The sequence below is a fragment of the Cibotium barometz genome, chromosome 48 (assembly GCF_041138505.1).
Source record: "Cibotium barometz isolate CiBa-2024 chromosome 48, ASM4113850v1, whole genome shotgun sequence".
Lineage (NCBI taxonomy): Eukaryota > Viridiplantae > Streptophyta > Polypodiopsida > Cyatheales > Cibotiaceae > Cibotium > Cibotium barometz.
Genome location: NC_141093.1, coordinates 20,987,023 through 21,015,005, shown reverse-complemented (window position 1 = coordinate 21,015,005; position 27,983 = coordinate 20,987,023). Strand labels below are relative to the sequence as shown.

The window sequence follows — 27,983 nt, the reverse complement described above, 5'->3', positions numbered from 1 at the left end:
GTCAAAGAAAGTCAAACATACATCAGTATGCAATGCACAAGTAATGATCCTCTTGAGGATAGTCTGAGCGGTCCTATCTGGTTTCACTGTAACCGTGCTGAGCCATCTAGCCACTAGGACCGCTCAGACTATCCTCAAGGCCATCTAGTCACTAGGACGGCCCGAGAGTTCTTCCATAGTCATCTGGGCCATTTGACCGCCCGACTATCAAATCCAGTACAGTCATATGGACCATTTGGTCGCAATGAACGCCTGACTGCGAAATCCAATACAGTCATTTGAGCCATTTGGTCACGACCGCCTGACTAAAAAATCCAATACAGTGATCTGGGCCATCGGGTCGCAATGACCGCTCGACTACGAAATCCAAGATATCTAGCATCGTTGCCACCCAATGGGTCATCTGGCATCATTGCCTCCCATATACAAATCTCATTCTGGCATTGTTGCCGTCTGATGGGTCATCTGGCATCGTTGCCTCCCATATACAAATCTTGCTCCTCAGACTATCGAGCATCATTGCCACCCAACCAGAGCATGTCCAAGTAACCATTATAAGCAGAATAACGATCAATTCTAGTCCAATACAATGAAGAGGGCTAGAGGTATAATCCCTCTCTTGAATATGTCTTGATCGCAAGACGTTCATATCTATACTTCAAATACATTTGGACCAACCACTTCCTCAATGTTCATAAGCTTAAAGTATATCTGGATAGTCCTAGGAGTACTCCTTTGGCATCCATTTCATGCCCAATAGTGAATAACTCTCGAATTCCAAGAGGAACTTTCTGACCACTGTCTTTTCTCTTTTTCTCACAGAATGAAAATCAATCTGTTTTGGTTCTTCCACCCCTCGTGGATCCTTCAATACAGGCTCCTCCTGTACATGGTTTCCATAAACTGTCGTGGAAGGCATTATATATCCTCCAATGATCTGAAAGGTCCAACCGATAACATACATGGTTGATCTTCTTGGTATTTTGAAAAGTCCATATACCATCATTCCCTAGCTTTGGCAATCCAAAGATAAAATCCATAGCAATATTCTCCCATAGATTGTTCAATGGATGCAATAATCCTGCTGGTGTTTGTCGATCAAACTTGACCTTCTGACAAACCAAACATTCTCGAATCATTAAGTTCAATGTCCTTTTTCATAGTAGGCCAAGAGAAGTAGCTCTCCAAAGCTTGAAGTGTAGTCAAGGTGTCTCTATGCCCCATGTAGAAAGGAGCATGACACTCTTCCATTACCTTGGCCTCAATTCCTTGTGTCACACATAACCTTGGTTTGCATGATAAGAAAACCCTACTTGATGACATAAAAAGTCACCAAATTTCTATTCTGTAATCTGTTCCAAAACATCTTTGAAATCCTCTTTGGTAGCATAAGGATCCTTCATCAAAGTGAAATCCATATGGTAACCCATCGAAACTGCATGGGTCAAGGATCTTCGAGATAAAGCATCTGCTACTTTGTTGTCTTTCCCATAGGTATGCATAATCTGAAATGAAATTGGGCCAAATAACTAGCCTATCTTACATGCTTTTTTGATATCTTAGGTTGAGACATAAAATACCTCTGCTCTCGACATGGCTCTGTCACCCCAAGAAAGTTTCTTCAAGAGAAATCCTGCTATGATACCACTATAAGCCCAGCAGGGCGTGCAATGACAGACTCAACCATGTGTCCAAGAGATAAAGATATAGAGAGAGGAGAGAGATAGAAGGGAATAGGGATATTGCACAGTACACCACATTGAGCGGGGAACAGGCCCCGCTCCCTTTCAAGAATTTATTCAAGAACAATCCACGGGCACGCTGGCTAGGATCAATACAATCAATGAATACAAAACAAACAGATATGCCGATGTAGGATATCCAAGTCGATGTTGATGTCGATGTCAAGGCACAAGATCTCTGATGCCAAGCACACCACAGGGATGACCCACAAGTATCTCTCACCGGGCTAGTACCAAATCTAATATCCAAATCCAAATCCAATGAATCCAACTCCAATGAATCCAAATCCAAATCCAAGTCCAAGTCCAAATCCACAAGTCCAAATCCAAGTCCAAGTCCAAGTCCAGGTCCATGTCCAGATCCAAGTCCAAGTCCAAGTCCAAGTCCAAGTCCAAGTCCACAAGTCGAAGTCCAAGTCCAAAACCAAGTTCCATGTTTCATACCCAAACTTCATGCCCAAGCTATATATCCAAGTTCCATGTGTAAGTTCCATGCTTCATGCCGAAGCTTTATGCCCAAGCTATATACCCAAGTTTCATGAACATGTACAAGCTTCATGCCCAAGTTCAAGCTTCCAAAACTGGGCAACGGCTCTGGAGTGGCTGAGCTGGGCGGTGGCCGGGCTGGGCTACGCTAAGCGGCGGCAGCCCTGGGGTGGGTGAGCTGAGCAGTGACCAGGCTGAGTTGGGTGGGAGCAACGAGTGGATGAAGATGAGAGTCTCCTTGCTCTCCACAAGCTTGATGCCCAAAACAAGATAGCTCTAGCTTCTTTTATACTTGGAGAGGGCCTTGCTTTTTGCCAAAAAGCCATCACGCTTTTGCTTTGCCTTTCTATGCTTTGCTTTTCTCTTTTTGCCTTTGCTTTTGCTCTTTTTACTTTTATTAATAAAATATTACTCAACTTTTGGTGCTTTGCTTTTCTGGCTTTAAGGCCTTGCTTTCTTGGCCTTGGAGCTGGCAATCCAAAGATAAAATCCATAGCAATATTCTCCCATAGATCATTCAATGGGTGCAATAATCCTGCTGGTGTTTGTCGATTAAACTTGACCTTCTGACAAACCAAACATTCTCGAATCATAAAGTTCAATGTTCTTTTTCATAGTAGGCCAATAGAAGTAGCTGTCCAAAGCTTGAAGTGTAGTCAAGGTGTCTCTATGCCCCATGTAGAAAGGAGCATGGCACTCTTCCATTACCTTGGCCACAATTCCTTGTGTCACACATAACCAGGGCTTGCATGATAAGAAAACCCTACTTGGTGACATAAAAAGTCACCAAATTTCCATTCTGCAATCTGTTCCAATACATCTTTGAAATCCTCTTTGGTAGCATAAGGATCCTTCATCAAAGTGAAATCCATATAGTAACCCATAGAAACTGCATGGATCAAGGGTCTTCGAGATAGAGCATATGCTACTTTGTTGTCTTTCCCATGGATATGCATAATCTGAAAATGAAATTGGGCCAAATAACTAGCCCATCTTATATGCTTTTTTGATATCTTAGGTTGAGACATAAAATACCTAAGACTTTGACAATCTGTCTTGATAACAAATTCAACACCCATAAGATAGTGCTTCCAAATCTTTAAAGCGTGAATGATAGCCATCAATTCTTTCTCGTACGTGGATGCGGTCTTTTCGGCTTCTTGAAGTCTTCGACTCTCATATGCCACGGCATGGCCCTCTTGATTCAAGACTGCTCCAATGCAGTCTCTTGAAGCATCACTCTACCATGCATGGCTTTGATAAATCTGGAATAATCAATACCAATCCTTTGCTAGCATAAAACTTTAGTGCTTCAAAGGATCTTTTTTTGCTTTGGCCCACCGAAATCCCACGGCTTTCTTTGTCAAATCATATAGTAGACTTGCTACCACAGCAAACCATTTGATGAACTTCTTGTAATAAGAGTATAAGCCAAGGAAACTTTGAACTGCATGCACACTAGTCAACTCTGGCTATTCCACAATAGCCTTGACCTTATCTGTGTCCATCCTAACCCCTTCCTCGGACACCATATAGTCCAAGTAGTTAATCTCTGACAAAAAGAACTAACTCTTCTTGCCATTCACATACAACTTGTGCTTCCCCAATTCCTAAAATACCATATCCAAGTGCTTTCGATACTCATATTCGTTCTTTGAATGCATAATAATGTCATCAAAGAAAGTAGTTACAAACTTTCTATATGCTCGAAATATTATTTCCACCCTTTGGTTGAGCTTAACCCCAATAGTGCTACATATCTCTCCCGAGAGACCGCCAAGTGCGCGCACGCGGCCTATCACTGGCTCATATAGTGACATCACAACCCAAATTGCATCATGTGGTAATTGGAGCTTCTACAAGAGTCCAATGAGGCGGGATCGAGGGACCGAATCAAATGCTTTGTGGAAATCCACAAAGCAGCAATACACACATACTTCTATGTGCTTCCTCTATGAGAACCCGTGGAGTGAATATACGATCCAATGTGGAGAAATTTCTCTGGAAACGTGCCTAACCCAACTGCCTTGTGACCCATATACTCTGCTATAGAGCTGATTATGTCCTCAAGCACTAACCCATAGATCTTGGCCATACTATGCCTGATCATAATAGACCTGTAGTTATTGGGATCCGTGGGGTCACTTGCTTTATGAATGGGAACGATGGTGTTGGTGATCAAGAAAGGGGGGAAGCCTTCACATATTGCTCTGTTAAATAACCTTTGCAAGAATGGAGGCTAAAACATGGTGTCCATGTGCAAGGTGCTCCGCTCATAAATCCTCTCGATCTCTTGCCCTCCCATTCTGCAGCTTCTTTAGGGCCTTGGTGACATTCGTAGTGTTGAAAAGATAGGATGATGTGGGCCTGGGCATGTGTGCCATTTGTGGTATTGGCTGATCCGGCACATCATATAGCTGCCTCGCATATGTCTCCCATAATGTGAATTCCTTCCCAAAATCTTCCCTAAACACAACTGAAAACAGGGTTAGTACTAAACCAAATCATGAGGTAGCTGGCTAGCTCACCTCCCAACCGTGACCGGTATCCACCGATCTCCCTTGAGCCAAGGCTAGGGCTCCTGCACAATCCCACAGGCCAATGTCTTAACTCCTGCATCCCATATCACCGAAACCTGCTCGAAGGCCTTCGACACGCCAACCTACGTACACGGCATGAGCATGTTTGCTCTCCAGGTCCAAGCCAGACCTTCAGTGGTGCATGCACACAATTGTGTCTCATAATAACCTAGGTCCTCACTTGTATAGTGATAACTATGCCATAAATAGCTAACCTGCTATAAACAGCCATTAAGCTTGTTTTATCAATCCAAGAACCTTAGCCAAGTATCTGCATGCTAATCCCTAATCCCGGGGCTCTCAAACCCCGTTGGATTAGGTCCCTAATTCATAGATTAGTGTCTAGGTACATAACCCTCTTCAAGCATTTACTCTTAAATGAAATTAGGAAAGCACTTTCTCTTCTTTTTGCGATACTATATCACTTCTTCCTTCTACTCTTGATCTACATACCATTGTTGGCATGCTTCAAGATAGGGCCATGAGAAAGAAGACCAACCAGGGTACTTCCGAGACTCTTCTTTAGGCTAAGGGCAAAAGTAAATGGCAATCCAAGGTTTTCACAAGCAACAAAGGTGACCACAAACCTACCATCAATCCCACTCATAAGGAGCTTGTCATTATTGTGGTCTCAAAGGTCACATTCAGCCTGATTGTCGCCGCAAGAAGAAGAGAGAAGGTGGTTCCGCTAAGAAACCCCCCAATCAAACCTCTTCATCCACCAAGGAGACTTTCTTCATTGGTATTGAGGAGCTTTCCTTTGACTCCCCTCTTCCTTCCACCTCACGTCTTACGGATTGGGTGGTTGATAGTGGGTGTTTTCCTCACATGACTCTTGACAGGACCATTCTTCATGCCACTTGTCCCAGCTCTTCGACGGTGTCTATTGGTGATGCTTCCAACTTGGAGGTCTCTTCGGTTGGTAATGTGCGACTTAACTCTTCCTTGGGCCAACCTTCTGTCATCAGAATACGCAGCGGAGATGATGACCAGATCTGGGAACACAAGAGCAAAACACAATGCAGAAAATAACAGCACAAGAGAGAGAGAGATAGAGGCGTGTAACTCTGCTCTACATACACAAAAGAATCCCGGAATAATACAAATGTGACAAGGGGGCTGGGGGCCATTTTATATGGCCCCCCAACAGCAGTCGGCCTGCTGTAGGGCAACCGACAGGACCACAAACCCCACAACTTGCTGAAATGCACAGTCGGCCAGCAGCAGGGGGGGTTGGCCAGCATCAAGAAGGTCCACGACCTGTGCAAAACAGTCGGCCACCTCCAGTGTATCCACAGATGCAGTCGGCCAAGTTCAAGGTCCTCCTACAAGACTGCCTCCCATGCCACAGAAAAATAGGAAAAATGGGGAAAAAATACGAGTGGTGAGGAAAAATGAGAAAACACCTACTAGGGCGGGCACACCCACGACAAAGGCCCTGGTGTCTACAGAAAGACAGGAGATGGCTTCTAACACCCCCTCTCAACTCCTGGCTGTGAAACCAACCACAGGGAGCTGGGGTGCCGCCTGAGCAAATCCTGAGATGCGACTCCGTGAAGAGGTCCACCGTACTGTCCTCCGTCGAGCAGAACTCTAGCAAGATGTCAACGACCTGTTCACGAACAAAGTGCCTCTGGATGACCATGGGTTCCTCCAGTGGAAGCCCAAGCCTGCAATGCAACCTCTACAACCTCACCACCTCACAAGCACCCCGGTACTCTGCCTCTGTCGTTGACAAGGCAAAAGATGACTGCCTCTTATTGCTCCATAAAATTGCTCCTGGGCCTGAAGTAGAGCTCCTCGTGTCCGGATCTCCTCCCCAAACTGAGTCACTCCAACCATGGAGTCGAACTCCATCAATCAATCCCCCTCCTGTGTAAAAGAGTCCATGATCCTTCGCATGCCGTAGAAACCACAAGATACGCAATCCTACCTCCCAAAGAGTCATCTGCAACCATGAGCTCAACTGCCTCATCGGGAAGCTCCCATCCAATCTGGTGTCCATCAACCAGATCAATGAACCATTCTGCTTCTAAGTCAAAGAGGCATCACACTGCTCACAAGGATCAACACCTGTTACGGTGCAAAGCCAAGTCCTGGAAACCTGCTGAAGACCACGCAAGGCCTTTTGAAACCTGTAAACCACCCCCTCTGAATCCGGAACCACAGAGCCTGGAGAAACCACCTCCTTCTGCAAGTAATCAACTACCACTTGCCTGGCTTTCCGAGAGGTCCCTGTGGAAAGAACATCCTCATCTATAGGAGTTTCTTTGTTCCGAATACTACGAGACATCAGAGCATAAGTTACCTATTCAATTTCCTCTGACTGACGAACACAAGAACCACCAACATTAGTACTGGAAAGTTCCTGCCAACTGCTGCCATCAACTGGTAAACTATCCACCAGCTGGTCACGGAAAGCCTGCACTTGCAGCATATCCACACTTAAGTGGCCATTACCAGACTGCCACTCATGACAAACCTGAGGACCTGGGAGAGAGAGTGCTAAAAGCTTGTAAACTCCATTCTCCACTTCGCCTTCCCAAACCACCTGGCCTGTTGCTTTGTCCCGGAGAGCAACAAAATGCTCATCAAACTGCACCCGTACACCAGTCTTGCAAACCTGATGCACTAACAACAGATGAAAACCAAGTGACGGAACATACAACACCTGGGAGGAATGCTTCCCTCCTCTGCCATCGGGAACTATCTCCATCGTGCCCTCACTGTGAACTAGGATAGCGGATGTATCCCCAGTAAGAATGTGACCAGAATACCTGCAGAGATCCTATAAATCAGAACGGGAAGGAGTCATGTGCCTGGAAGCACCACTGTCTAGAATCCACTCCCGAGTATCCATTGCGGAGAGTCCTCCAACCTCCTCCCAGCCTAAAGAAAATGAAACATCGGTGTCCACCTCCAAGTGCACAAAAGCCGGAGTTTTCATGATTGCTGCTGAGGAATCTTCACCCTTCTCGGTCTTCCGCTTGGGACAATGCCTCCAATAGTGGCCTTTCTCGCCACAATCATTACAGGTCCTCTCTGCCTTTAGTTTCTCGCGGTCAGTAACAGACTTCTTCTCAGAAGACTTCTGTGATGAAGCCTTCCCTTTGCCCGTGTTATGGCCTCTCGACCGTTGGCCAGTTAAGGCCTCCGAACCTCCACCCTGAGGAGGGTTCGTGAATCGTTCCTCCTGGTCCAAGACCATGGGCACAAGCTCCTCCCACATGATGGTGCTGAGCCTGCCACTGGTAATCAAAGACGAGTAAAATGCTGAGTACTGAGAGGGCAAGTGTGACAGCAACATTATGGCCATGTCCTCTGACGATATCTCCTTCCAGCCTAAAGAACTTCCTGCTGAAGAGCCTGCAGCATGTTAATATGCTCCCGCATCGTCGACGACTTTGCAGGGCTCATAAACCGCATCTGTACTTCCAAGGAAATCCTCTTCATGGGCGATACCTGGTTGTAAAGAGAAGCCAAATGCTACCATATACCTCTGGCCAGCGTCATATGCTTTACATGATTGATTACCTACGGTGTGCAGTTGAGAAAGATAAACGAACGGACCCTGGCGTTGACACGATCCCACATATGTGCCTGTGCCTCCCAGTCCCTTCGGATCGACAGTAACTCCCCTTCCTCTACTTCCGGCCGTGGAACCCCAACAACGACGGAATCAACGAGGTCGTAAGACTCCAGAACAAATTCCATCATAACCTTCCATATGCCATAGTTGTTCCTGTCCAACTAACGGTCCACCGGGAACATGGGGAGTGTCGGGATCTTCACATGCCTCTCGGCCATCTCTAACAGATCTCCCATTGCGGGGATGTACTCTGAAAAAGGGTGGGTGGGTGGGAACAAAAAAGAACTTACACCTGCAAGTGGCTGTCCAGCAAATCAGCCTGCCATCCTCTTGCTTCTCCTCTTCCCAAACAGTCCCGAACAGTCCACCAATCAGCAACACAACAATCCCCCTCTTGCTCACACAAATCCCAAAAACTATCTAGAGCCTAGGCTCTAATACCATGTCAGAATACGCAGCGGAGATGATGACCAGATCTGGGAACACAAGAGCAAAACGCAATGCAGAAAATAACAGCACAAGAGAGAGAGAGAGAGAGAGAGAGAGGCGTGTAACTCTACTCTATATACACAAAAGAATCCTAGAATCATACAAATGTGACAAGGGGACTGGGGGCCATTTTATATGGCCCCCCAACAGCAGTCGGCCTCCTGTAGGGCAACCGACAGGACCATAAACCCCACGACTTGCTGAAATGCACAGTCGGCCAACAGAAAGCAGGGGGGGTCGGCCAGCATCAAGAAGGTCCACGACCAGTGCAGAACAGTCGGCCACCTCCAGTGTATCCACAGATGCAGTCGGCCAAGTTCAAGATCCTCCTGCCACTACAAGACTGCCTCCCATGCCACAAAAAAATAGGAAAAATGAGAAAAAAATACGAGTGAGGAAAAATGCAAAAACACCTACTAGGGCGGGCACACCCACAACAAAGGCCCTGGTGTCTACAGAAAGACAGGAGATGACTTCTAACATCTTCTATCATTTGGGATGTGCTTCATGTTCCCAAGCTCTCTAGCAATCTCCTCTCAGTTTTTCGGCTGCGGAGAGCGGCGTCTTACGGATTGGCTCGTTGATAGTGGGTGTTTTACTCACATGTCTCCTGACAGGACCATTCTTCATTGTCACATGCACTCTGCACTCAGTGCATGGTGACAAACTGGCTCATCATCAACAGTGCAACATTTGTACATTATTAGAACCCAGTAGGATGATATTTGTCGTATGCCGTGACCCCACTGTACATCCTCAGACCAGGATAAGTCAGGCACGAGCTACGTAGGTCATTCCTCAGCCTTAGCGGGTCAGTCAGTCAATCAAGTCCCTTAACCCACTTGGAGAGAATCATTCATGCATGTAGAGTCAGTAGAAGCCTTAGGGTTTGCATCAGAAAGCACTCTGTATCCTACATAATATGCATTCATATGCCTGTGCATCATTTAGAACATCCCAAAAGCCTTATGGAATTTACTAGGATTTATCTGGCATTTTTTTCATATTTTATGGTATTTATTTGGCATTTATTGTCATTTATAAACATAAAGTTTATTAAATTACGACCAGCCAACTTGACCAACCCCTATCTAGTATAAATAGGCTTGCATAGGGCTTAGTTTCTCATTCAGTCTTCAGTGTGCTAAGAGCTTTCCTCCTCAGCCCTAGGAGTACCCTTGCCTTCAACACTAGACTAGTCTCATCCAGCCTTGGAGTACTTGAGCTTTGCTTCTCCAGCCCTCTGAGCATCTGCGTTTTGCCTTCAGCCACCCACACTTCTTCAACGCAGCAGTACAGCAGCCCACAGTTCTTCAACACAGCCAAACAGTACATCTACAGGCCTGAATCAGCAAGTAGACCTGCGTTTTCTGCATATCCAGCAGCAGCCGGCCTGTGCGCAGCAGCCCCTACAGTCTGCGTTTTCTGTCCAGCAGCAGCCCCTACAGTCTGTGTTTCAGTGGCGCGTTTGCAGCTTTCCAGCAGTTTCAGCCTAGATTCATCAGTCTACATCAGTATCCAGCATTCAGTGCATCATCCAGGCATACACCAATCGTCTAGTAAAGGTATTCTATCATTCATAAGCATTTACAACATTCTAACATAGCTTAGAACAGTCCACCGCCTTCTTTTCTCAGCCTCAGGTGTGCAGCCCTTCCTCATGCCCTTGGGAAGAGTGCATAGGCTCGAGATCAGTTCATTGAGGTGTTTCTACAGCCGTGTACAGTTCAGCCAGGCTTCCGATCCTCCGAGATCTTGCATTTGGCTTATCTACAGTCCACAGTCATTCTCTCTAAAGTAATAAAGCAAATACTATCTCGTTATCAGGATAGGGAGCCCTTCAGTGGGTAATTTGGGACCCAATCTGGTGTACAGTTCTCATATATCTCTCTCTCATCTCTTTAAAGTTTGAAGTATTAAAGTGGATTGCTAAACTCACGAAACTCAAGATACAGAAGACGGTGTGAGCATTTGTGTGACAGGATCTTCCAATACAAAGACTTCCGCTGCATATCACATTCATGCCACTTGTCCCAGCTCTTCGACGGTGTCTATTGGTGATGCTTCCAACTTGGAGGTCTCTTCGGTTGGTAGTGTGGGACTTTACTCTTCCTTGGGCCAGCCTTCTACCATTCGGGATGTGCTTCATGCTCCCAAGCTCTCTAGCAATCTCCTCTCAGTTTTTCGGCTGCGGAGAGTGGTGTTGGTGCCAAGCATTGGATGCTTGGTGAATCATTTTAGGCCCAATGGCCAAGGTTGAGAACCCGAGAGACTCTCAATGTATCGGTGAAGGCTTCAATTGGACAAGGGCCAGGCTCAACTTAAAAAAGGCCCAAATTTCACGGAAATGGGAATAGGCCACAAAGGTAATAAAAACGTTCTCACATGAACAGCCTTTTTTAAAGCTCTAAGGTTTTAAAACCTTAAGGACCAATATTGATCTTTAACCCTTTCCTTAAAAAAACGGGCTCTTCAAAAGTTACGGGCTCACAAGTACTGGTCGACGTGTGGGCAGGATTTCCCCCCTTCTTCTGCATTGTCGGGCTTGACTCCCCCTCCTTGGTCGGCGTCACGGTCGGTTAAATAGCCCATGTGCCACCACTCAGGCAGCGCCCAACCACCTACACAGGATGCGAGGATGAGATCGTGCGGGCTCTTCCATATTTGTTGTCCTCTCCTTTGTCAAGCAAGAGCAGCAATCTTTTCGTGTTTGAAGGACGAGAGCGATGCTTTGTCTTCCTCCTCCTTCGTCTCTTCTTCTTCTGCTTTGTCTTGTTGTTGTAGCCAAACACAGGCAGCAAGAACCCCTGCTTTGATACCAATGTTGGCTCAAGAGCTATGGCGGATGTGTGAGCAAGAGAGCATGGCTAGAGAGAGAAGGAAGAGAGAGAGTACAAGATAAGACACAACAGCTTGGGGCCTGGGCACAAAGTACACTTGATTGCTTGATTGATTGATTTGTGAGTACATTGGTGCCCCTTTTATGGGCTGAAAGTACCTCTTCTTTGACCTTATTAAATGAGGTGTGACATCACTGTTTACCTCAAGGGAAGATTCTAGGCTAAGAGACTGTTCCCGCACTTAACTCTGATTTCCCAACATTTACTCCATTTTATATCACTTTTTATCCAGATATTTATCTGATGTAAATTTTCAGCTATTTTATAGCTTAGTTTTAGGTTTTTAAAGGCATTTTATCATTTGTCCAAACTAGTAGGTTTTTCGCTACAGCCGACTAGCAGACATATATATATATAAGCATGAACATTGTTCATTCATAATTATTCAATACATTTCAGATCTTGATTGTCTAATTTCACTTGTGTGATCTCTACTTGCTTGTGCTTCATATTCACATATTCTCACATTGTGTGGGGTGTGCTCTGGTGGTATGGGACGCCAGAGTGTATTCTCATGTAGGATCTCACAGCAGGTTTCTAATCTAGAACACTCTATGCTTGGGCACTCAGCATAGTTAATCTATGGTAATCATGAGGGGCAGTGCTAGTCTATGAATTTCAACAAGATAAGGAACTTTCTTGGTTTGTCTAAGCATGACATGTTACCCGTAGGGTGATTCCTCACACTCTCTCGAGATGGCCAAGTGATATTGATGCATAGTGATGCATGAGGCAGCCTCGGAATTATACATGAGAGAGAGAAGAAGTTTGAAACTTTGTCGTCTAGGACTAAGTGCCTAAGACCAGGTTGCATATCCAAGATTCAGGATCGCTCAGTAGTGGATGTAACTCCACATATGATGTTAATTCCTTTGTTTGCTTTTGGAAGTCGGGCCTCTACATGAGGACATGTTTGGGGGAGTGAGAAAAAGAGTGACATGATATGTTACTCAAGTTACTCATCGAGTAATGGACTTTCCCACCTCTGTTCAATAGGGTGTAACCCATTGACATGTTAGGGATGGAATTTGTTGTAAAATTGTATGTTGTCTTCAGTTTTCAAGCAAATGGGATGTACACAAAATTTGATCCTTGCTTGCTATATGATGTATTATGTTGTCACCGAGGCCCAATGCAATGATGCTATTCATCCCTTTCATTCCACACTTTATCTCCCCCCAGCTCGACAAGGATCTCTCCCACCAATAATCCCCCATAGGAATTCCCTCATAAGAATGTACTTGACCTTCATTTGCCATGTGTGAAAGCCCTCCCCCACGAACTTATCTATCGGGTATGATGCCATGATGATGCAATGACGGTGGTCGTACCTCTTGAGACTCTCAAGGGTAGTGTCAAAACCCTTTACACAGGGATCAAGTGCTTAATGACCATTAGAACAATGTTCCCTCTTAATGACAAGCAGAAATGTAGTGTAGGTTGGAGGATGCAATTGAATGCTCAAATCAAAGGGGTTTTGCAAAAGAATGGTATGAAATAGCAACTCCCTCTAACAATCCCCTATAGGAATTCCCTCATAAGCATGTATTTGACCTTCATTTGCCATGTGTGAAAGCCCTTCCCCATGAACTTATCTATTGGGTATGATGCCTCTTGACTCTCAAGGGCAGTGTCAAAACCCTTTACACAGAGATTAGGTGCTTAATGACACTCCGTAATGACCATTAGTACAATGTTCCCCCTTAATGACAGGCAAAAATGTAGTGTAGGTTGGAGGATGCAATTGAATGCTCACGTCAAAAGGGGTTTTGCAAAAGAATGGTGTAGCATGAAATAGCAACTCCCCAATGTTAGGTTTGAACCCTCAATGGTAAGGATTAGTGCATATAATAATTATGAATCCACTGTTAATGACAAATAACAGAAAATTGAGAAAATGCCTGATGCTCACCAATCACCTATCTAAAAGGCAGAGAAAAGGAGATTTTCTCCCACAACCAGCCTTTTTCCCGTCCAGAAAACCCTATATAACCAGCCCTGGTGTCAGTCTTCATCATCTTTCAAACTACTTGTGTACAACATGGTGCACACCCTGTCTTCTACAGCATGCAGCCATTAACGCAAGTAAGATGAGGTCAAACTGCTGCTCCATCTGTGCGTTTCAGCAAACATATGAAAAGTGAGTTAGGAGAGAAAGTGCCACCCACGAAGCTGGTGTGGAGATAGATCGTCTTGTGATTGAGTGAGCAAGTACTAATTGATGTCTGTGCGGATCCGGAACTTCAAACCAATTGAATAGTGTTCCCACTTCCAAAGTGCATACACCACCGTGAGCAACACTTGGTCATATATGGAATAAGGTAACCCAACTCCAAGGGGCTTTTGGCTCTTTAGGCAACCGTGTGCCCAAGCTGCTACAACATTGCTCCAATACAAGGCTAATCCAAATCCAACAACCAAAGAACGAAAGAAGACGACATGAGAGCTTCTCGAAGCAAGCCTATTCAACAGATCTGGCAGAATACACGATCCTCCCTCGTAGCCTCTATCAAAGGATTGGTCTCGCGGGCATAAAGTGCCGGTAAAAGACAGTAAACCCAGGAAATCCCGGAAACTCATGTACCTTCGCACATTACTTTGCCTAAATTCTAAGATGAGGCCTACTTGACAAAGAAAAGCACTTCAATAAGGGATCTACATCAAAGCCAACATTCAAAGAAAAAAGAGAGAGTAAGTGCCATTTATGAGGTAAGCCTAGACACTTCGAGAGAGATTGTTACACCAAGAATAGGCTATCTACAAACCTAGTAGAGGACACAATGATAACACTCTCACGGCCATCAAAGAAGAGATCTCCAAGGAGATCACAAAGGACATGGAGGGAAAACTCGAAGCCAGGAAGTCAAGATGGGTTGAAGTGGTGAAGAAGAACATCCGTAAAGAAGTGAGGGAGGAGACTCAAAGGGAAGAACACCAAATCATTCACACCATCATTGAGGAGGAGAAGATGAGGCATGCCCGCCGCCTCAACATTCGAGTCATAGGTATAGCCGAGACACCCGACTCCACTCCCGAGAAAGATGTACAGCTTCTATGCATGAAGCTCGGCTACAAGGAAGAGGACCCTCTCTTCTTCACCAAAGCATGGAGAGCCGGGAAAGACTCAACACACAAGCGAGCCCTCATCCTACAGTTTGCAGAAGAGACGGAGAGGGTCACCTTCATGAGGAAGAGGGTGATTCTACGAGGATTACAGGGAGATCCCATTTATTTGGATGACGACCTTACAAGGATGCAGATAGAACACAGAAAAACATGCATGCCCAGAGTCCTACAGGCCCAGAAAGAGGGCAAGAGAGCATTCTATCGCAATGGCCGTGTCATCATCGATGGCAAGGCCACCGATTAGCGCCAAGCGGCCTATGGGACATCGGCTATGGAGGATCCAGATTCAAAGATACACATAGCAGTTTGGAACTGCAATGGAGCACTTTGGACACATCCTGGAAGGATGGAGGAGGTCATGGAGGGACGGGACATCATACTACTTACAGAGACACACCAGAGCCCAGAGAGGGGGCTACCCAAAGTAGAGGGCTATCAGTGGGAGTTTACATACGGGGGACCACACGGCAAAGCACATCGAGAGGATCTAGAGGTATAGCGGTACTCTTCAAGCGAGAGCTACAGGAGCGCCTACAAGTGGTAGCACGTGACCAGGAGGCTAGATACATGTGGATTAGACCGCAGCTCTCAGCAGACAGGGTGTTATACATTGCTCTATGCTACTTCTCTCCTAGAGGATCGAGATATGGCATGACAGCAGAGGAGGAGAGTAGAGGGGAGGAGGAGGACACAGGGCCATTGGGAAAGTCACCATATGCAGCCCTTTCAGATGAGATCATACACTACTCCAACCTGGGGGAAGTCCTCCTTATGGGAAACTTCAATGCACGAACACAGAGCCGACAGTGCGACATTTATGATTTCAAGACCCCGAGGTGATGCACACACTAGAGGTGGAGGACACGGGAGCTTGCAGGGTGTCAGAGGACATGGGGCCGGATAACACTAGATATGGTCATCACTTACTTGAGTTGGGAGCGCGACACCATCTCGTTATTTATAACGGGATGAGACAGTGGCAGGATTCAGGAGCACTGACGTGCTTTCCACGATCGGGGGAGGGGGGGTAGCACAGTGGACTACATCATAGGGTTCATGGAGACCACACAGGCAGTGACATCTTTCACCATCCCCCCTTGTCCTATTGGTGCGGATCACACGTACCTCTTATTTCCACACCAGCACCCACACAGCCCACACAGGCATCACATACAACTTTCTACTTCACCCATGACTTGGCAGACATATATGAGTATCATGACGGGCTATTCCAGACGGATCCCTTGTCGCCTCTAGACACACTCACCACCCATCTGTCATCTCTACTACATACAGCCGCCACCCGCAGCTTCCCCCATCATACACACATTGCACACACAGATAGATCTGGGAGCATGCCCCAGAATCGATGGTATGATGATGAGTGCAGAGAGCTATATAGACACCTCTGTGCCCAGAGAGCACTGGGGACCATTACACAAAGACAGGCGAGCCGACAGATGAGGACCCTCACACGCCGTAAGAGGCGTGCATATGAGGAGGCACAGTACTGGGATATATACCACCTACTCATGAGCAGAGATCCAACCACTGCATGGCGCAAGATGAGAGAGCCTCGCCCTCGTACCCCGATTGACGATCCACACACATGGCACACATATGCAAAGAGCATCTACCATATCCCTCAGCAGCCGCCCATACCATAGCCACAGGAGTCCCGCCCTACCACCTCTACTTTCTTTACCACCTCAATGGTAGAGAGAGCTATCCGCTGGTTACAGCATGGGAGATCGGCTGACCACACAGGTATACAGAGTGAGCATCTTATTTATGCAGCTGACACACTGGGACCCTTTGTTGCTCACCTCTTTAATAGGGCACTAGTGGAGGGCCTACCAGTTGAGTGGACTAAGACATGCTAGACCCCAGCAACTACAGGACTATCATGATTGGTCATACATTGGCCAAACTTTATGGCGCAGTGCTCGAGGCACAGTTGAGCTCATATGCAGAGAAGGAGAGACTGCAAGCACCAGGGCAAGTTGGATTCCGACGAGCTTTCTCCACTATTGACCATATATTCACTCTGAGATGTCTAATTGACCAGGCTAGGGCGCGGGAGAAGAGATTATACTGCTGCTTTGTGGATTTCCACAAAGCATTTGACACAGTGCCACGAGAGAGACTCTTCTAGCGTCTACAGTCATTGGGGATCCCATTAGAGATGGTTTGGGGATCCCATTAGAGATGGTTTGGGGCATCTATGCTTTATATGAGCACGTCCTCGGGCGCATACGATGCCCCGGGGGGCTATCTGATGTTATTGCTAGCACCATAGGTGTGAAGCAAGGATGCCCACTCTCTCCTACACTATTTGGGCTATACATCGATGAGGTGGCTGACTTCATTGGTCACGGTGGTGGGGACGGGGTAGACATCTCAGGTACCATAGTCCACATTATGCTATATGTAGATGATATTATTCTGGTCTCTGAGTCGCGGATGGGACTACAGCACCATCTCCATGCACTCGATGACTTCTGCACACACAGGGGGCTTACAGTGAACCTTGGGAAAACCAAGGCCATGATTTTCCACACCTCAGGGCCGGTTCGACGACAAGCCATCTTCACACTAGCAGGAGGACAGGTAGAGGTGGTAGACTCATATGTGTACCTGGGGATTCCAATTACTCCGCCAGGAAGATTTACTATGGCACAGGCAGCCAGGGATAGACTCACACGAGGGTATGCAGCTCTAGCCATGCTAGACAGACAGTGTCACCAGGCACACTTCCAGGAGCCCCGCACGAAGGGGTGGTTGTTTGACACACTAGTCACCCCTGCTTTGATGTATGCTGCAACAGTATGGACACCTGGGCTCGCCACCTCCACATGGTCTCACATAGAGAGGCCTCAGATTCTCATGCTCTCACGGATGATCCGCAGCAAACCCTCCGTCCCACATGACATTGTCCGGACAAAGTTTGTTGCACGGTGCACCTCCTACACTAGTAGAGGCCCTCTTCCAGACGATCTGCCTCATACAGAGGATCAGAGATATGCCATCAGATCGACTCTCACATAGAGCTTTTGAGGCGTCCAGGCAGTTCGCAGAGAGTGGAGATAGGAGATCATGGTATTCACAGATGATACAGTGGCTCACTCAGCATGGTCTCGACATAGATCACCTGCCACCTTTCCACTATGATATACATGCACACCACATCCAGCTCTCTCACAGTGAGAGGAACAGAGTTCTTCGGCAGGATTTATGGCAACGATACACTCAAGAGACTTGGATTACACCCAGTCAGCCTCTACTGCCGAAGATGCTATACTACAGAGATCAGTTTATGCGTATCTCAGCGGATGGATTCATACAGAGACCTGGATACATGGATGTGTACATGCCTCACAGTGCCCAAGTGGCGATTGGCTAGCTCAGAGTGTCATCACACCAGCTTGAGATTGAGGCACGTAGGGCAACACGGATCCCCAAAGCAGAGAGGATATGCAGACTATGCCAAGAGGAGGTTGAGAGTGAGGAACATTATGTATGCAGATGCAGAGCATATAGTGTCATTAGAGAGAGATACACCACCATCTTCAGTGATCCCTCACTCCGCCAAATCATGGAGTCCGCAGACCAGTGCAGATTTGGCCAGTTCTTGTTAGAGACACAGCGCCACAGAGAGACACTGATACAGACTCATACCACAGGGAGAGGTGGGCGACAGCTCCAGCTCACTGATTTCTTCCAGAGATCTATCCCAGTGCCTACCCTGACACAGGAGGGGGTTACACTTCACCACTCTGCGGACCTCCGAACTAGACGAAGACCGAGAGCACCAGGCTACCAGACTCCCAGACTACATCAGAGCAAGATCACAGAGATACGGGTTCGACATCAGCACCATATCCAGGAGCGGCTAGCTCACTTACACTCACACCTGGAGATCATGCTCCGAGGTATTTTTGCCTCGCCATCGAGGAAGATCACAGAGATACGGGTTCAACATCAGCACCATATCCAGGAGCGGCTAGCTCACTTACACTCACACCCGGAGATCATGCTCCGAGGTATTTTTGCCTCGCCATCGCCTATGTATCACATATTACACCCCCATTATGGTACTGGTAGGAGCTAGACAAATCTGCATTGCATTCTTGTATACCCTACGCATATAGGTTGCATACTTATTACTAAGCCTCTAGCAGTAGTGCTCCATCCATCACACCCCCCCACTAGCTCAGTACTTGCATACTTTATTTCATGTTCATTTTGTCCTTTTTTTTCTGGACATCCAAAAGACATTGACAGTTGTACATTGATTTGTCTCATAGGTCGAGTTCGGCCTCTAGTAGACGTTTATACAGCTTTCTTTCTTTCTTCTTCTCTCTCTCACTCTCACTTGAGTTCTATTTCATCTCTCTGTCTCTCTCTCTTCCATATCCATGTCTATGCTTCCACACACCATGGCTTGATCTCTCCACCTCTCCGTCCACTGTTGCTCACTACCTCCTGGACCTGGCCATGTTTCCCATGTGGTATCAGAGCTAGGCTCCATTCCATTGCCATGCTTCACCTTCTCCCCTTTTGCGTTTTTAGGGTTTACATTTTTTAGGTTTTTTGCATTTTTAGGGTTTTTGCGTTCTTAGCCTTCCATGAGCATCTATGTGTTTTTCTCTTCATGGGCCACCCCCTTCATCTTTGTATTTTTCTTCTCATGCACAAATTTGCATTTTCTGATCAGTTGTTTGCCTTCACAAGAACGGTAGGCATGTCACCTCACAAATATGTTGCGTTTTGCCCTATTAACAGCTCCTAATAGCGTGGCAGCCCATGTAGGTGCCTTCTCATATCTGTGAACTTGATGCACAAAGGGGGCTAGCAAGCGGTGAGAAGATGGGCACCCCATGTTACATGACTATTAACACAAGCAATAAAGATTAACGCTAATCGCATGCTCATGACATAGAGAAGTAGAGAGAAGAAGAAGATTGAGACTCTTTACCTAACCTACTCCTACTATATATTTCTGAATGAATGAGTAATTACAATGATTGTCATAGATCCAATGTAGATCTAGACTATGAATGCTATGAATGAACTTATGCTTACTGTCCTCCACTATGCATTAATGGAAAACGCTGATTTGGAGATGTACTTGGCTGATCCAAACTGTTAGACTCCATGTCCTTTTCGTCGTCTTTTCTTCTTTGCCTTGCTTCTTCTTCACGTTGTTCCCTTCAGCAATCTTGGTCTTCACATGCTTGTTGGTAAATCTTTGCACTTTCTTGGGATGCCCGTTCGAACATTGCCCAACTAGCTTCACTTAACTTTTTCATCAAAGCAAAAATATCCTCTATTGTTTCCATGCAAAAATGCTTGCTGTTTTTTTTTACTATAATCAGTCCCAAAACCTTAAAACTAGTCTTCTACATGCATCCTAGACACCCTAGAACCATGCTAGATTGAAATATAGACTTTCTAGTACTATACTATGTTGACAATGAGCAAAAAGCTGATGCAAAAGGCAGTTTTAATGCAAAAATGCAAACCCTAAAACGCAAACCCTAATTTGCTGATTTACATGCTGTAACTGTTTGGCCCTCCTAGCTCTATTTCACATGATGAAACCCATGCCCGGACACCAGACAGGTGGAAGAAGACATGGGGACACAAGGTCCATAAGGTTTGATTAAGAAAAAGCACCATTCTTGGTCAAAAAGCAAGAAAAAGCAAAAAGTCAAAAACAGGGTTGACTGCGAGCCAAGGGCACCATTGGAAAGAGGAGACTGAGCCGGACCAAAAAGCTAAAACACGCTTTGCCAAAAAGCAACTCTAAGGCCAAAAAAGCAAGGCCTTAAAGCTAGAAAAGCAAAGCACCAAAAGTTGAGTAATATTTTATTAATAAAAGTACAAAGAGCAAAAGCAAAGGCAAAAAGAGAAAAGCAAAGCATAGAAAGGCAAAGCAAAAGCGTGATGGCTTTTTGGCAAAAAGCAAGGCCCTCTCCAAGTATAAAAGAAGCTAGAGCTATCTTGTTTTGGGCATCAAGCTTGTGGAGAGCAAGGAGACCCTCATCTTCATCCACTTGCTGCCGCCGCCCTCGCCCAACTCAGCCCGGCTGTCGCTCAGCAAAGCCACCCCAGAGCTATCGCTCAGCTCAGCTCGGCCACTCAGCCTGGCCTCCGCTTAGCTCAGCCACCCCAAAGCCGCTGCCGCTTAGCTCAGCCCGGCCGCCACCTAGCTCAGCCCCTCCAGAGCCGCCACCACCGCTCAGCTTAGGCCGTCCTCCGCCCGGCTCCAGCCAGTTTTGGAAGCTTGAACTTGGGCATGAAGCTTGGACATGAATATGGAACTCCGGCCGCCACCTAGCTCAGCCCCTCCAGAGCCGCCACCACCACTCAGCTTAGGCCGTCCTCCGCCCGGCTCCAGCCAGTTTTGGAAGCTTGAACTTGGGCATGAAGCTTGGACATGAATATGGAACTTCGATATATAGCTTGGGCACACCTCGACCTCTCACGGACCATCCGGTTGGATCTCCTCGGTCTAAACATACACCAAACTTGGGTGTCATCATCAGAGATAGGGACGAAACAAAGAGCATTTTTTGAGACTCATCAGGGATGAATTCTTTGATATCCCGAGGTAGATGTAGATCCACATGTCACATCCTATGCACATCCCGATTTGTCAGCTCAGAGTATCCTCCCCCACCGCCCCTCCAAGTAGAGACTGGGAGAGCCCAGAACATCCAATGAGAGGAGTCGATATGCAAAGTATGCACCATAGGGGAGGCAGAGGATGAGGCCCACTATATGTTCAAATGCCCAGCGTATTATGAGATATGGGGGAGATTTCACTGCCTCTTCCAGGAGGGGTTCATGGGGGGACCACAAACATCACGGGATGACTAAATAGGGACGGAGTATTGAGAGGACATGCTGAGAGACAAAGCCAGCCCATACAAGACGTGGTCCAGAGATCCATCACTGATTTATTCATGGCATGAGCATGCCACCCATGCTGACACCACTGCATCGACATCAGCTCATACCAGCCGTACACACAGGGGCCATATTCTCCTCCCAGAGGAATCCTAAGTGGGCAGGCCTAGTCCATCCTATGTGCCAGGCGCCCCTGACCCAGAGCACCAGGGATCTCCACCAGACAGAGACAGATCCATGAGATTCTCCAATGACATGACATGCCCTCACCACAGCCGCATCTTCCATCATGAGGCTTATAGTCATGTTCCAGTTTTCGGTTTTCACGTCCTTTTTTTTAGTTTTTCCACAGCACTATATACCCATGGTATTGTTGTACTATTCCTGATCTCATAGGCCCTTTGGATCTTCCATAAACATTAGTAGATCTCTCTCTCTCTCTCTCTCTCACACACACACACACACACACAAAACAGAAATTCTTGCATCAAACACAAAAACATTAATAGATCTTTCTTTCTTTGTTTCACACACACACAAACAGAAATTATTGCATCACATTGTGAGCCAAATTTTGCAGCCCACTCACAGCAGGTAAAACATCCTTGTACCTTGTAAACTATACACAAACTTAAAATGCCAAAAGACAGCAGACATCATGCTCTCCCCACCCTCGTCCATATAATTATATTTATAAGGGCATAAAAGTTGTCCATACAGGTATGTTTTGGTTATTGTCACACCACAAAAACACCCCTTACATTTGTTGAAACAAAACTTACTGAGTTCTACTCTTATTAGCCAACATACATCCACCATACACACAAGCCAGCCACAAAACTTAAATCGTTACTAGTACATTAGGTGTCAGCCATGCCCCATAAACCACAGGAAAAAAGCACACAAAACTCATGTATCTGCTCACCTTGCACGATAGCATTTCTACAATGCATTCTTGTTCATTGGCAACAACAGAGAGGTCCACCACTGGAGCAACTTCAAATTTCAAAATCTCCAGCTTTGGTAATATACATCTGGACATCCAACAAGAATCACAAATACATTACTGCCAACAACAGTGTATTCAAGCATGTTGTCAATTTGTGAGATCTTCCCACGACTTGCCTAGACAAGCAAAAGATGTTTTTGAGCGAGTGCTTCAGCCTACCTTTCACTCAGATGCATGTGAGGATCTTTCCTCCACTTGCCTAGACAAGAAAAAGTGGCTTTTCAGAGCAAGTGCTTCAGCCTACCTTCAACTCAGATGCATGTCTTTCTAGAGGCTAGTATTAAGCAGAAATATCTTCCCCATTTTGAGACCTGATTTATGAAGGAACAGAAGAGGCTATCAGAATGTAAGTGGAAATGCACAATAGGATGCCTATGTGTATGAGGAACATGAAACAACGGGGGCAAAGAGCAGCAAAAGGGAAGAAGAAACTCGAGCTGCAAGCAGCAGGAAGAGAGACATAATGGACAAACAGTATTGGCCCAGGGCTGGGCAGCAAGGCCACACAACACTGGCTATTAAAAAACATTTTGCAGTCTCTTGCTGGGCAACACCACACCCTTCACCTTCCATTTGAGCATTCACCCTCCACCAGAGCCCAGCCTGTGCACACCGGAGAGCAGACAAAGAGCAGATCCAACCTCCATAAGGGTCCAAATTCATCAGAGCAGCACCTTTATCCAGAGATCTAATCTCATGTCAGGTTCCTGCAATCTGGCTGTGATATAAATTATTTGCTTCAGTGCTTACTTCTCAGAGTGCACAAGTGAGGATCCAATTGCACTTGCCATTCAGCCATTTTTGCACTTTCACTCCCATTCAGTAATGGAAATACTCAGAAAGGGAGAGAAGAAAGAGGAAATGGAGCACCCCTCAGGGTCTTGTTTGTGGTAGTTGCTCTTACCTTTGAGTCTCTCATTTCCTTCTCAGGGGGAGCACCCCTCAGTGTCCTGTTTGTGTTAGTTGCTCTTACCTTAGAGCCTCTCATTTCCTTCTGGCCATTCCATTGAGTGCTAAATCCATAGAATAGCTTTACACACTCTCGCATATAACTAACATTGCCAATTGGTATCAGAGCAAGCTTGGAGCGATTGTTTTCCCCAGACCCAAGGTCTTTATGGTCACATTGAATTTTGTCTGACAACTGACACAGAGGCCTCAGACCACACAAAGCAAACTCATCTCACTAAGTTACCAGAATGGTCATTCAATGGCTTACATGAGCCGCAGATCAAACCCAATAGAATGGAACTACTCGGTATCTAACAAAAAACTCCTAGCAACGATCCACGCCTTCAAACACTAGAAATATTTCCTTTATGGGTGGAACTTTACAGTCTGAACCGATCACTGAGCACTCAATTGGCTTCAAACAATGCTAAATGCACAATGGAGTGAGCGCCAAATCCATTGGAGTCAAATCCAGTTTAAATGTGGTAGTGATGAAGTCCAATTTTATGCAAAAAAAATATACCAAGGTCTTGTTTGGTGAAATGATCATAAAGAAAGTGTGGACCTTGGATAGTCAAGGATGTGAAGTCAAAAGAACATGAGAACCAATAAAATATAGAGGCTCTTATGTTCATGTTAGCTTCAAAAAAAGAGGAAAACCTCGGAATGTGTGAGGGCTAGATCTATTCTTCCCATATAATGATATACCTAGATGAATCCAGGAACATGCCCAAATTCACCTTTTAGGAACGTGCATGTTATATACTCATGATAGTCAACCCACAAGACTATATAACTATCAACTCCATTATGCATAGTATGGACTGAATACTACGACATCCCCACTAACGTCATCAGTGCCTAATAGTGGGTGTAGAACACTGTATCAAGATATGCTCACACACGCACTCCACACACACACACACACACACACACACATAAGAGCATATATTCACACAAAGACCTTCGTGCTGAGTTTCTGTCAAACCTCCGGAGATGCAGGGCAGACTCAGCCATAATGAAGCCTAGCACTAAGAGAAGTAGCAAATAGAAAGAATTAGTACAATAAATAAGTAGTTGATAGGGCAAATGCACCGCTAAAGATAGAAAGAATAAGCACAATATCAACTGGCCGCAACTTGGACGAAAAATTCACAATGTGAAATCTGCATGTCCGCTAATACGACTGAATTATATACCTAGATGAATCTAGGAACAGGCCCAAATTCACCTTTTAGGAACGTGCATGTTATATACTCATGGTAGTCAACCCACAAGACTATATAGCTATCAACTCCATTATGCATAGTATGGACTAGATACTACGACATCCCCACTAATGTCATCAGTGCCCAATAGTGGGAGCAGAACTCTGTATCAAGATATGCTCTCACACACGCACTCCACACACACACACACACATAAGAGCATATATTCACACAAAGGCCTTCGTACTGAGTTTTTGTCAAACCTCCGGAGATGCAGGACAGACTCATCCATAATGAAGCCTAGCACTAAGAGAAGTAGCAAATAGAAATAATTAGTACAACAAATAAGTAGTTGATAGGGCAAATGCACCACTAAAGATAGAAAGAATAAGCACAATATCAACTGAAGATCTATTCTTCCCATATAATGATGCCTTCTCCTTTTGTTAGGCTTAATTAAACAAGAAATGTAGGAGAAGAGCTACGCGAGCCCTCGACTCAGCACTCAAATGAGGGGCAGAAGAGCTCAGCAAAAACAAGACCTATTCTTGCATAAGGTGGGAGGCACCATACCTGAAAGTATTGCAACCCACATACTCATGGCTTTGCAGAGCATTGGTATTCAGCATTGACTCCATTCCCGCTGGTTGACACAAAAACTCACTCAATGGCTTTGGTATCCCTGTATTATTGACATGGGTAGGAAGTGGAACCCTTTGCCTTCTTTGGACACAAAGGTTGGCTATTTTTTTTCTTGATGTTCTATCTTCACCGTCATTTTCGATCTGCGACACTGTTATTGCTGTTCTGCAAGCAACTCCATGCTACAGAAGTTTCAATCGACAATAGGAGAGAGAAAGAAAGTTAAGCTATCTAAAACATCTCACAAGATAATGGTGAGAAACCTTATATGTGTGTGCTTCCAAGAAATAGAAAGGTCAAAGCAAGGTAGCTACCAGAGCTAGCATAAAAAGTAGTGTAAAAAACCTGTGCTGCCAATTGCTTGAAAGTGGACTCTCAAAGGTCAGGCGGCATGACCTAACATCCATGTAACTTTCTGAAATCTACACAAACCCTAACTTCAGATAGCTGGCAGCACGGATCATGTGCATTCAATTAAGATTACAAAAACTTTAGCATCCTAGAAAAGACGACAAGGGTCTGTCAGCCGAGTAGTACATCAAAAAATGGAAAATTTAACATGCACAATGGCATGAAAAAAAACAAAGGGTGAAATAAAAAGGCAAACTATGAAGGGCCTAAAAAAAAGATGATTATATTGTGAGATAATGATGGGGGATGCCCTTGCTTGTTGCTATCAATCCCATCTCCCAATGATCACGACAAACAAGATTGGTTGGGGTCGGCCACCCCGCGCCCTTTTCCAAGTCCATTCCCCTTTTGAAAACAGGTGGCTGCTCAGACTTTTCCAGACAGGCATTCAGACCAATTTCGGGAAGCAAGATGGCCATCCCAATGCAAGCAGCATAAAGAACATTTTCCATGCTCACTACCACATCATTGGTTTTTTTTTTTTCTTGAGTAGATCCTTTTGCAACTGCAATTCGGTACGCGCAGGAGGCAATCTGGTTTATTTGCCCAAAGATGGATGTAATCTACCACATCATTGATATTATTCTTCTTGAGTAGATTCTTCTGTAGTGTCAATTTGGTACTACCCACCTGGAGGCAGCTTGGTTAATTTACCCAAAGGCAGTACAATTAGGGCTGCAAAGCCACCACAATACCAACAGGGCTTGAGGGGATTAGAACTTGGGACCTCCCTTCCCCAAGTCACAAGCCCATACTGCTAAGGCTACACGCCTGATGGCTCTACCAAATCAATGGTTACCCCATCCATTCTCAAGAAGGCATCAATACAAAGACCCAATACTAAAAAGTACAAAGTCAATAGTTCTGCTAGCTAGCCGGGCTAAGGAAAAGCCATTGCCAGGGATACAAGAGCTCGGGGTTCGAGTTCTGAGACCAGCAAGTGCTATAAGAGATGTAAACAAGAATGCAAAGCAGGATCATGGAATCCAACGGTGGGTATTGTACCTGGTAACGGCAAGATGAAATCTCCCGGGCGCAATCTGCAAAAGGGGGTAAAAATGTCGAAGCGAAAGCCATGGGATCGCAACTACCCACTTTGCAGAAGTTGCGGGGAACTGGAGTTTACAGCGTTCTGATCATCTTCTTCTTCTTCTTCTTCTTCTTAAGAGACAAGACACCTCACTTTAATTTGCTTGTGGCTACAGGTTTTGGGGACTCCACTACTGAGATTCTAGCCTTTTTTTAACAAGTCCTGCTGACTCGTACGCATCCATTTATATGTGCGCACTTATTTCACTCTAATGAATTAATTAATTTTATCATGGCTGCTTCTTTTTTTATTTTTGGACGAAAACCTTAGCTTCACTAAGGTTTCAAACGTTGGTCGCTCCCTCTAACGTGGTATTTAATTATTAAAGGTACCCTTTCTAAGAGTACCCTTAATGAAGGATAGACCGCTGCGGGAGACGGAGAGAGAGAGAGAGAGAGAGAGAGAGAGAGAGCTCGTAGTCTCTGCGCTACTCACAAACATAAGTGAGAGAGTGGTAGAGAGACTCGTAGTAGGGAGCAACGAGATAGAGAGAGAGAAGAGGCACACGAGAAGATGATGAGAGAGCACACGGGGCGCTGACTTCTCTTTATAGGGGCACCATCATTTTCCAAATATAATCCTTACCCACCACCCTATTTTAATTTTTTCCCCCCTCCAACCCTACCATGACGGGGGTACCCTACTGAGAATACACGGTCATTAATTAATGCGCACTCAAAAAAACATTATGGGTACATATCACTGATTTATGTGTGTATTTTATTTTTATTTTTTGACTAATATATATATATATATATATATATATATATATATATATATATATATATATATATATATATATATATATATCAGCAAAGACCTCTTTACATCAAAACAAAACCAAGT

At 45.5% G+C, this 27,983-nt stretch overlaps 1 protein-coding gene across 3 annotated transcripts in view; it reads right to left on the bottom strand.

Moving 5' to 3' along the window:
- The window catches only part of LOC147610946 (DUF1997 family protein, putative (DUF1997)), a 55,697-nt gene extending 28,432 nt beyond the window's left edge, over positions 1–27,265 (bottom strand). For 2 of the 3 annotated variants that reach the window (XM_086785610.1, XM_086785612.1), the window contains exons 1-4: positions 27,053–27,265; positions 25,982–26,058; positions 25,568–25,801; positions 22,752–22,860 (exon numbers count right to left, since the gene is read on the bottom strand). In XM_086785610.1, coding sequence (XP_086641736.1) covers positions 22,752–22,860; positions 25,568–25,801; positions 25,982–26,058; positions 27,053–27,124 — 492 coding nt within the window. In that variant the 5' untranslated portion in view covers positions 27,125–27,265. The remainder of the gene's footprint in view (positions 1–22,751; positions 22,861–25,567; positions 25,802–25,981; positions 26,059–27,052) is intronic. The other variant, XM_086785613.1, reaches the window with a different exon arrangement.
- Positions 27,266–27,983: the final 718 nt, after the last annotated feature.